Source organism: Papio anubis, chromosome 15 (genome assembly GCF_008728515.1).
Source record: "Papio anubis isolate 15944 chromosome 15, Panubis1.0, whole genome shotgun sequence".
NCBI lineage: Eukaryota > Metazoa > Chordata > Mammalia > Primates > Cercopithecidae > Papio > Papio anubis.
In genome coordinates this window covers 19,763,629-19,775,856 of record NC_044990.1, presented here as the reverse complement: position 1 = coordinate 19,775,856, position 12,228 = coordinate 19,763,629, and the positions used below count along the sequence as shown (strand labels likewise).

Below are 12,228 nucleotides of genomic sequence, written 5' to 3'. Positions count from 1 at the left end.
AAAAAAGAAACATTACAAATATTTTACTCATATACCTTTAAAATTAAAGACTAAGGGCTGGGCTTGATTGAGCCCAGGAGGTTTGATTGAGCCCAGGAGGTCGAGGCTGCAGTGAGCCGTGATTGTGCCACTGCACTCCAGCCTGGGCAACAGAGCTAGACTCTGTCCCGAAAGAAGTGGGGAGAGGGGATAGTAAATGGAAGCAAACAGTCATGTTCCAGAGTGGCAGTGGGAAAAGAAATGACCTCCTGACCTCGTGATCCACCCACCTCGGCCTGCCAAAGTACTGGGATTACAGGCGTAAGCCACCACGCCCAGCCTAAAAAAATGATTTCTTTATTAGAAGCAGTTAGGAGAAGAAAATGATGTGGATAAAGAAAGGGCAAAAAGCACCTACCTTATATACATGTTAAATTACATGTGTGTGCACACAGATATATTTTTTTAATGTTTAATTGAAATGGAGAGGAACTCATAGATAACCATAGAGATTCACATAGCACTAAAAGCTAAAGTTGAAAGTTTCATGTACAAATTCATACGTTAAGTGACTTTCAAAGTCATATCATTTTATGGCAGTAGGTACAGATAGAGACAATATTTAACCATTTCAGAAACAGTTCAAACTAAATGATCACAAGATAGTCTATGGAAGCAGTGGAGGGTAATGGTTCTAGATATGTAGTGTAGGTCTGACACTATCGATCTGTAAACCTGGTATCTAATGAATTGAAATATTTTCCACATTAAAGGGATTCTATAAAATATATTGCATGATCTCCCCAGCCCTCGATGGATGAATGTTTATAATTATGTTTTGGTATTCTCTACTCACAAGTTGAATTTGGAGAGGGGTGGCTTACTGGAATGTAATTGTGAATTTTATGTGTCCAGATGACTCACGTTTCACCACAACTGTGAGAAACATATTTGTGGGGAGCCCCAGCATCCTTTAGGATCTCTGTGACCACTCTTCTGTCTAGGTCACACCATACAGTGGGGACTTTGGTCACTGAATTGGGAAACCTAAATGTAGTAGGAGTAATTCGATCCCAGGGTGGCAGGGGCCAACTGGTGGTACCCGACTGCCAAATGCCAAGTAGTAGGCGTAATTACCGTGCCAGACAGCAGAGTCAAAATAGCAAGCAGTGACCGGGCGCAGTGGCTCACGCCTGTAATCTCAGCACTTTGGGAGACTGAGATGGGTGGATCACCTGAGGTCAGGAGTTCGAGACCATCCTGGCCAACATGGCGAAACCCCGTCTCTACTAAAACTACAAAAATTAGCCGAGTGTAGCGCGTGGCTGTACCCTCACCTACTTAGGAGGCTGAGGCAGGAGAATCACTTGAACCCGGGAGGTGGAGGTTGCAGTGAGCCGAGATTGCTCCACTGCAGTCCTGTCTGGGCGACAGAGCAAGACTCCGTCAAAAGAAAAAAAAAAAAAAGCAAGCAGAATAGTCTCACTTTTGCAGACTTACAGCATTGATCATGGTGTTCCTAGAAGTGAAATAGATAGGAAGCCTACTACTTGATCTGTATAAGAGAAGATTTCTAGGTCAAGTAAACAGAAGTCTATCCTGAATCATAAAAACCGAGAATCACAGCTGCTCAACCAGTTTCCAGACTTGAGCCAATTTCCAGACCCAGAATACCTTGAGTGAAGGCGAGTGTGTAGGTCCTCTTGAGGAAAATCCCCAGGATACTGCCAAAACTTTTCCCCAGCCTCCTCAAAGGGGTGTATAGCCTTTTAGTACGGTAACTATACTTTGGAGAAAAGAAAGTAATCAGAGAGGACTTCTAGTCACTGTCTGTAAGCCAACACTAATTCTAGGACATTCAAAAATGTTACTGTGATCTACTAGTCAGGATAGGGGCTTGTGTGGAGGTCAGGTGATCAATGAGTTTTAGGTCATGCCCATCTCACAGTGGGCCCAGTGTGAAAATAACCAATCCTGTGGTTACTTTCCCAGTTCCAGAATGAAAATTGGAATAGACATACTCAGCAGCTGGTAGAATCCGCACACTGGTTCCCTGACCTATGGAGCAAAGGCTATTATGGTGGGAAAGACCAAGTGGAAGCCACCAGAACGGCCTCTAGGAAAATAGCAAACTAAAAGCAATACTGCAGTTCTGGAGGGATCGTGGAGATTGGTGCTGCCACCAAGGACCTGAAAAATGCAGGGGTGGTAATTCCCCTCACATCCCCATTTAGCTCCCCTATTTGGCCTGTACAGAAGACAGGTGGATCCTGGAGAAATGATGGATTATTGAAAGCTTAAACAGGCAGTGAATCCAACAGCAGCTGCTATACCAGATGTGGTTTCATCACTTGAGCAAATTAACATATTCCCTGGTACCTGGTATATAGCTGTTGATGTGGCAAATGCCTTTTTCTCTATCCCTGTCAGTAAAAGCCACCAGAAGCAGTTTGTTTTCATCCGGCAAGGCCACAATACACCTTCATTGTCCTCCTTTAGGGTATATCAGCTCTCTAGCCTTGTGTCACAGTTTATCTCATAGGGAGCTTGACAGCCTTTCTCTTCCACAAGATTTCACACTGATCCAGGAAAGCCAATGGCATAGTTCCAGTTACGACTGATACCTCTCGACAGCTAAATGTCAACACTGTACTAAATGTTCTGCATGTATTTAATCTCGGTTATGCCTCACAAAAACCCTTGGAGAGTAAAATTTCAAGGCTATGTTGTATGCCTGCATATGCCTTGAGGCACTACTCATATACTCTTCAGTGTGAATGTTTCCCCCTTCAGGTGTGCAGTGCTGTAGCACTACTTATATACTATTATTATTCACATAAGGAAACCAAAGCGTGGAACTAACTTGCCTGTGGGCAGACAGCTAGGAAGAAGAGAAGCTTGAATTTTGAACTCAGGTAGCCTAAGACTGGCTGTTTCAATCTATACCAAATAAGTCACAGTCTTCTCTTATAATATTCAAGTATTTGCACGTGACATGAAGTAAAGGGGATGGAGGAGTAATTTTATTAAAGTACAGTGTGAATGTGAGATGGGGAATTTAAATTTGTTGTGGCGTCACTCTGTTTTAGTTCCTGGATAATCTTTCATAGTATGTCCATCCTACCATGCTGAATATGAATGTTAAACGATTTGATTTTTCATATCATCTGTCCCCTAAATGCATGTCAGCTTCTTTATTTGGTATGAAGATTATTATCCAGTAATATGTTTTATTGCTGGAGGAAGATCAGCTATGATGGACTTACCTAAGAGACAGTATGCCAGTCTCTTATAAGACACCTTCTTAAGGCATTTTCAAGGGTAATCTAAAACTATACTCAATTTTTGTCTAACATGCTGACTTTAGAAACCAAATGGGTTAGGGTTACTATATCTTCATTAGAAATGCATTAGGAAGATGGCAACTGCAGTAGCAGCATAGTTTTCAGTCTCTCTGAATCCCCATGCAAAAACACATATAGCAACTAGATAGCAAAACCAAAAACCCATGGAGAGCATTGACAGCATTCAGCTGCAGGGTATACCCACAAAACCCTAAAACAAACCACCAATTGCCATAGAACCTGCATGGTCTAAGCATCTGTGCAGGAGGAAGAAGGAAGCAATGGGGTGGCATCTGCCAGATCTGAAAACTGGAGAACCCCCTCATAACTCATGGTTATTCTCTGGAATTTGGGAGCCAGTTGTGAACATGAGCTGGAGCTGGGAGGAGTTTTACACTCTCCAGTAATGGAGGGTTCAGGCTTTAGGTAAGGAGATTGAAAGAGGCCAGAGCAGTGTAGCCCCCATGACCTCTCAAAACAGATCCACTAGGGCGCCTTTCTAAAACAGGCCCCCACACTGAGGAAGGACTGCTGGGAGGACACTCAAAGTTGAGCAGGACAGGGATAAAGAGGGAGGAAGGGAAAAGAAGATCTAATCCAATGTCAGGGAGAACAGCCAGGAAGTCCCAGAAAGCAGGCTGCTGTTTACTTGAACATTACACAAAGTCACAGAAAAGAGAGAGCTCTGTGAAGTTAGAAGAGCCTTCCTGGACTCATTCTAAAACGTATGGAGAAGTAATCTCACATAAAAATAAACCACAGAAAAGTATTAAGGTCAAGTTCCATACAAAGTTTTATGAGAAACAAGAGAATAAGGAGTAGAATAATATCCCTACAGACAATGAAAGCACATTAGAAAGACATGACTACAAAATAGGTCAAAACTATAATCTACTATTTCAAAATAAGTTAAGAGGCTGAGCACGGTGGCTCACACCTATATTCCTCAGCAGTTTGGGAGGCCAAGGTGGGAGGATCGCCTGAGCCCAGGAGTTTGAGACCAGCCTGGGTCCCACATGGTGAGATCTTGTCTCTACAAAAAATTTTAAAAATTAGCTGAGCATGGTGGCACACGTCTGTAGTCCCAGCTGCTCCAGTGGCTGAGGTGGGATGGCTTGAGCCCAGGAGGTCAACACTGAAGTGAGCTGAGGTCGTGCCACTGCACTTCAGCCCAGACAACAGAGTGAGACCATGTCTTCAAAAAAAAAAAAAAAGCAATATGAAGTGTCAAAGAATCTGATAAATCAGGAGTAGAAATGACAGACTCAGGAAATAATTAGCAAATAAAAATCATTTTAGATATGAATAAATCAGAAGAAACATTTGAGCAGATAAACAGAACATTTAATGCCTTAAGAAAATAGTAGTCAAAAAGGAAAATTTTTTTTGAAATCAAGAAGAAATGAAGACAGATAATAAAGGAGTGAAGAAAAATGACAAATACTGTTGACAGGCAAAAAGATTGATTAGATGATAAAAGAGCAGATACTATATTAGTTATTTATTGCTGTGTAACAAATTACCCAAAGCTTAGCAACTTCAAGGCAACAAACATTTTTTATCTCACAATTTATGCGGGTCAGGAATCAGCTGCTTTTTTGAGTGGCACAGGGTCTCTCATGAGGTTGCAGCTGAGCTGTTGGGTGGGGTTCTTGTCATCTCAACACAAGACTGGGGCTTCAGGGCCTGCTTCTAAGCTCACTCGCATGGTTGTAAGCAGATACCAGCTTTTTACCACGAGGGCCTCTCCATAGGGCTATTTCCGACTTAGCAACCTGTTTCTCCCAAGTGAGTGATGCAAGATGGAGGCCCTGGTTCTTCATAATCTAACCTCAGAAGGTGACTTAGTATCACCTCTGCCATACCATATGCTGCTGATCATACAGACCAGCTGGAAGGGAACTGTAAGGGTATGAATACCAGCAGGCAGGGATCCTGGGGGGCCACCCTTGAGGCTGCCTATGATAAATACATCTATATTTCCCGAGAACTCTTCTGAAATAGAAATAAAAGATTTGAGGCTGGGCGCGGTGGCTCAAGCCTGTAATCCCAGCACTTTGGGAGGCCGAGACGGGCGGATCACGAGGTCAGGATATCCAGATCATCTTGGCTGACACGGTGAAACCCCGTCTCTACTAAAAAATACAAAACGAGTGGGCGGGCACCTGTAGTCCCAACTACTCAGGAGGAAGTGAGGCAGGAGAATGAAGCAAACCGGGGCCGAACTGCAGTGAACTGAGATCCGTCACTGCACTCCAGCCTGGGCGACAAGCGAGACTCGTCTCAAAAAAAAAAAAGAAAAGATTTGAAACCATGTGCACATCTGAAAATATCCAGCTAGAACAACCAACACTAAGCCATCGGCTAATAAAATGTTTGGACTTACAAAAAAGGGAACAGATCCATTAGACATGTAGGAACAAAGACCCTGAGACTTAGAAGGGAAGGATTAGATTTCCTTCAGACTTTTCAGTAACAGCACTTTGTGCCAGAGAGAGATAGAGTTCACTGAAAGAAAGAAAGAAAGTTGAGTTAAAGATTTTATAATCAGCAAAACTGACTTATAAATGTGAAGGGAGCAAATTGTTCTCATTATGCAAGAATTCAGGAAATACTCTTCCCATGGTCCCTTTCTGTGGAATCTACTAGAAACAAGCTTCAGACAACTAAAATGAGAGACAGCAAAAAAAAAAAAGTGGGGGTGAGCATGAAATATTCAGTTAGACGAAGAACTGGGACTAATTGAGGGCTAAGGAGAATGAATTTGTTACATAAGGACTGTATGATCTGACAGTGTAGATATAGTACAATCATTTGAAAAATGGGAGGCAAATGGCAAGAACATATGCAAAAAAGTTTTAATGTTTGTAGTAACTGTATTAGTAGAACTAGTATTAGTATTCTGAGACTGTTAGGTGTGTAGCGTAATATAAAAACAGATGAGTAATTGTGGGATATTTTAATTCTAATGCCCTCTCTTTGAGAACCAAGATTCTTGGTGTGGGAAGAAACACAATAAAAGTGTAAGAGAAAAGAGGTTGAATTTAACTTGGAAGTGTCGGTTGTAAAAACTCTGAAAGGTCTGAGATTTTACCCTACTTGCACGCTGACAAGGTAGCCTGCTGCTGTTTCATGGGTCAGCAGTGAAGGACAGTTTATTACTCAGGGTTATTGCAATAGCCAGAGTATCAGCATTTTTGTGCCAGTTCCCTGAGCCCAGAGTCCCACAGGGCAACAACGAAGAAGACCAGATGATACCTGCCCACACGGTAGGTTGCATTATAGGAGAAGAGCACTGAACTTAAGGAAATTGAGTCTTTTTTTTTTTTTTTTTTTTTTTTTGAGGCGGGGTCTCACACTGTCTCCCAGGCTGGAGGGCAGTGGCACCATCACAGCTCGCTGCAGCCTCAACTGGACTCAAGCCATCTTCCCACGTCAGCCTCCCATGTAGCTGGGACTACAGGCACGTGCCACCACACCTGGCTAAGTTTTTTTATTTTTATTTTTATTTAATTTTATTTATTTATTTATTTTGAGATGGAGTCTCGCTCTGTCACCCAGTCTGGAATGCAGTGGCACAATCTCGGCTCACTGCAACCTCCGCCTCTCAGGTTCAAGCGATTCTTCTGCCTCAGCATCCCGAGTAGCTGGGACTACAGGCACATGCCACCACGCCCAGCTAATTATTGTATTTTTAGTAGAGACGGGGTTTCATCCTATTGGTCAGGCTGGTCTTGAACTCCTGACCTCGTGTTCCGCCTGTCTCGGCCTCCCAAAGTGCTGGGACTACAGGCGTGAACCACAGCGCCGGCCATAATTTTTGTATTTATTGTAGAGATGAAGTTTGACCGTGTTGCCCAGGATGGTCTTGAACTCCTGGGCTCCCGCTGTCTGCCCACCTCAGCTTTGCAAAGTGCCAGGATTATAGGCATGAACCACTGCGCCCAGCCATTTTTTTAATGGGCAGTAGGCATGCCTGCACATTGCTCTAGAAAGAGACACTATCTCTGTCTTCCAAGGCTGTGGAAACCTATCCTTTGCTCGGGAGGGACATATTATTTCCAAGGCTGTTCACTGCACAAACCACCTTTAAAAGATATTTTAGAGCGAAATAGCCAGCAATGCTTCATTTGTAAGATGTGCAGGAACACAAGAGACCCATGGAAAATTGTGTCTCAACATCACATGAACTCATGAGGTTATTTCTATCTCCGGCCACTGAAAAGGCTTAGAAATAATAACCAAATCCAGTAGTAGTGGACAACCCTAGCCTGGTTCTCTCGAACCAGGACTTCTTGGAGACATGGCTGATTCCAGGTCTAGGGCAAAAAATGTTCAAGATAATCCTGGAATATCTTGTTATGCCATACAAATGGGGCATGTCCCATATAAATGAGGCATGTCAAAAGAATTCAGAAGTCAATTTGAAGAGGCTCTATGGGCCAAAGATGGGACTAGTTGAGCTTTAATAATAACTGTACTTGGTTTAAACATGCTAGATGTGTTTCAATCCTTGAGTTCATAATGATAATTTAAACTTTTAATTGGTCATCTTCAGATGACCAGTTCAGTGTATTACAAAAAAAAAAAAAAAGTTGGTATATTGGTAGAACTGGTAAAAGGGACAGAATCAAACATTTATCTTGCTTTTCCTATGTAATTGTATCACTAGGTAATCAAATAGTAGACAAGGAGAAGTGTCTCTTTATTAGTGTATTTTAACTAATAAGTGGGAAAGAAATGATAGAATTAGACTCTTACCATTCAGTGTCAAAGGCTGTCAAGACTGTAAAAAGAGAGACATCCAGACACCGTACACCTCCTGTAGTCTTGCCAAGGGGCTCGAACTGAGGTCTGATCCAGTGTCTGCACCCAGCTGCCTAATTGCTGCCAGTACAGGGGGCAGCAGAACAGGGTGACTTGCACCAAGAATATGCAATCCGCAAAAACAGACTGCTGGAAATTCTACAGGTCAGCAGCCCACGTTCAACAGATCATTTGTAGGAAATGAAAGCAATGGATGATAAGCATGTGGACTAATAGACTAAAAAGATACATCAAACATTTTTAAATGGGCAGGACTAAACTGTAGTGCCTAGGGCTACACGTTTAGGTAATGAAATTATGGTAAAGAAAGGAATAAAAGTCAGGATAATGATTACTCATAGGGAAGAGAGAGGATTATGACTGGAAATGGCATTTGGGAGGGCTTATGGAGTGACTAGCACAGTTCTTTTTCTTGACCCGAGTGGTGGACATTAAACCATATATTTGATTTGTGTGTTTTTCTGTCTTCATATATTATTGTATCATAAAAAAGATTTTTAAAAAATCATTAGATAAGAACAAGTGGCCGGGCATGGTGGCTCACGCCTGTAATCCCAGCACTTTGGGACCCTGACGCGGGCAGATCATGAGGTCAGGAGTTCAAGACCAAACTGGCCAACATAGTGAAACCCCTTCTCTACTAAAAATATGAAAAATTAGCCGGGCCTGGTGGCGGGTGCCTGTAATCCTAGCCACTGAAGAGACTGAGGCAGGAGAATCGTTTGAGCACACAAGGCAGAGGTTGCAGCGAGCGGAGATCGAGCCATTGCACACCAGCCCCGGCGACAATGCAAGACTCTGTCTCAAAAAAAAAAAAACAAGCTAGCCTAGGTGTTAAGATTCTTTTGTGATACTCTTCCCACTCCACAGATAAGCAAGAGCTGACTTTCAATACATTCTTGAAAACTTGGGAGGATCTGTGGAGTTATTCAACATTATGAAATTATTCTACTATTGAGCATTTTTTTATATATGATACCATATTAGCCTAAGAATACACAGGGTAGTTAAATGCAGAAAACATGCCAGTATTATTTTTTGTTCAAATAGTATTTTTCCCTTATTATAAAAAGAAAACTTGTTCATTATAAAAAATTTGGAAATAAGAAAATATATTCTTCTATTCCCCAGACATAACCAAATAATATTTTGGTATGTTTCCTATTGTTGCATCACTAGCTCCTATAATTAATTAATTAAATTTTGGTATGTTTCCTTTTATATTTTAATACATTTACATTGGGAAACTGTAGTTTTGTTTCTACTTTATGTCTTCTTTTCTTCTTCTTCTTCAGAGGCCCTTGTTCTCCCATGCTTTATGTTCTCATCTCAGGCTCTGTACTCACATTCAGGCCTTCGATTAAGGACATTTAGGATCCTGATCTGTTTCAAAGGAGAATTCATTACTATTTCTGGACTGTTGTTCCCCTAGGTGGACTACATCATGCCGCCGCCCGAATTTCTGGTGACAGTGTCTATAAGCATTTGAAGTATGAGGGTGGGATTCACCGAGTTCAGCGTATCCCCGAGGTGGGCCTGTCCTCAAGGATGCAGCGCATTCACACAGGAACGATGTCGGTTATTGTCCTTCCTCAACCAGATGAGGTAACCTCAGCAGGAGGCATGGGAAACTCACTCCATGTCAGCGGGTATTGTGCTGGGAAGCCTTAGCTTCTCGGAAAATCTGTCCTTTTTTTTTTTTTTTTTTTTTTTTTGAGACGGAGTCTCACTCTGTCATCCAGGTTGGAGTGCAGTGGCAATCTTAGCTCATTGCAACCTCCACCTCCCTTGTTCAAACAATTCTCCTGCCTCAGCCTCCCGAGTAGCTGGGATTACATGCACATGCCACCACTCCTGGCTAATTTTTTTGTATTTTTAGTAGAGACAGGGTTTCACCATGTTGGCCAGACTGGTCTTGAACTCCTGACCTTGGGCAATCCGCCTGTCTCGGCCTCCCAAAGTGGTGGGATTACAGGTGTGAGCCACCGCTCCCAGCCGGAAATCTGTTCTTTTCATGGCTACAGATTGGACTTGATAGTCTCTAATGAGAAATCTTTAATTCTCCCCCAGGCAAAGCTGCCCCTCTTATCACTGACCAAGATGTTTTGTTTGCTTTTAAATAGAAGTCACTAATTTTCAAAAACTGTTCGTTTAATGTTGCTGCCTAAATTTTATCTTAAGAAAGAAAATGAATTCCAGAGATAATATTTCAGGATCAGTGGTATAATATCAGTATGGGGACCATATATCTATCTTTTTAGTTGAATACAGCCATCTGCTCTATATTTTTCTTTTCCCTAACCTTTTTTTTTTAAACATATAGAAAATTGAAAGGATACCATAATGAAATGTTATAACTTTCACCTGAGGTTGGTTGTTTACATTTTCTCACATTTGCTTGATTCCTATGTATATGTATATACATTTACTTAAATGAACTGTAAAGGATACAGCAGACACCATGAGACCTTACCTTCCAAATCTTTCACATACATCTCCTAGGCATTCTCCTATATAAGCACACTACCATTACCTAGGAAAACTAAGCATAATTGTGTAATATCGAATATCTAGTACATTTAACAGTTTCCCTAATCAGCCCCCAATTTTTTTATAGCTGTTTATCTATTTTTGGAGGCAAGGTCTCACTGTGTTGGTCAGGCTGAACTTGAACTCCTGGGTTCAAGGTGATCCTCCTACCTTAACCTCCTGAGTAGCTAGGACTACAGGTGTGCCACTGTACCTGGGTATAGTGATTTTTTTTTTTTTTAAACCAGGATCCTGTCAAGTTTCACACGTTGCAATTAGTTGCTATATTTCTTTAAGTTTGGAACAGTCTCCCAACTTTTTATTATTATTATTTTTTAATGATAATGACTTTTTGAAAAGTCTAGACCATTTGTCTTGAAGAATGTCCCACATTCTGGATTCCTCTGACTGTTCCTCCTGGTACTGTTTAACTTGTTCCTTTATCCTCTGTATTATGTTGAAAGTTGTATCTACATATTCCATTCCGTGCAGGTTACACATTTTGAGTGAGAATACTTCATAGGTGTAGTTATAGGCATGTTGCCTCTTATCAGAAGACACATAATGCTAGATTGTCTCACTTTTAGTGTGCTTTAGTTTTAGTAGTTAGTGAAGATGGTGACCACAGAAATATCTCCGTTGTAAAAGTGTATTTCTCCCTTTGCAATTACTAAGTAATTTCTAGGGTACTTATATCCTGTTCCCAACTACCTTTCATCCATAGTTTTAACATCCATTGGTGATCCTTGCCTGAATCAGTTCTTTACTTTGGGGTTGCAAGATGGTGATTTTCTAATTCCGTCATTCCTTCCACATTTATTAACTGGCATTCTTCTGTAAAGAACTTTTCCTCCCTACTACCTTCTCACCTTCTAGCCCACACTTTCTTGTGTTCTTTTTCTAGTGTATGATTTCATTATAAACTCATATATCAAGTTTCACATATTAACCTCATTATAGACTCATGGATTCATGTTTTAATTCACTTATTTATAGTTACTATTCTTCTTTATGTTCAAATAGTCCCAGATTTGGTCTATAGTAGCCTTTTAGGGTACCCCTTTTGTCCTTTTGAAATGATACCATCATTTGAGTGCATCTATGCTTTTGGACAGACTTAGATTCCCAGGCCCATTTTGTACTATCCTGCCTCAGACTTAAGTCAGCCTGGTTCATTTTAGTGGGGAATGTATCCAGAAATCAAGATCTAGATAGTAGGTCTGTTCATTATCGTTAGTGTTGTTACTTCTAGACTCCTTCAGTGGATATAGCCAGGAAATACATGTTTTGAAATCACAGTTTCATATTATTACTACCAATTCAAATTTAACGTTACAGAAATTTTTGTCACCCCTCAACTTCTTGCATTTTGTATTTACATCTCTCCATTATACAAAAAATCTTGTTTCATAATCATTTTAATATGTTTATTTGGTTTATTATATACTATATATAAAATAGTTTCAAAATTACAATATCAACATTACTAATAGTAAACTACTGAGTAAGTTTAAGATTTTTTCCCTTAGAATATATTCTACCAAGAATG

General features: G+C 41.0%; 1 protein-coding gene across 6 annotated transcripts in view; it reads left to right on the top strand.

Annotated features, from left to right (window-relative positions):
- Positions 1 to 12,228, top strand: part of MTRF1 (mitochondrial translation release factor 1) — an 85,080-nt gene that overhangs the window by 50,815 nt on the left and 22,037 nt on the right. For all 6 annotated transcript variants that reach the window (XM_017951207.3, XM_031655795.1, XM_017951205.3 and 3 more), the window contains one exon: positions 9,583 to 9,755. In XM_017951207.3, coding sequence (XP_017806696.2) covers positions 9,583 to 9,755 — 173 coding nt within the window. The remainder of the gene's footprint in view (positions 1 to 9,582; positions 9,756 to 12,228) is intronic.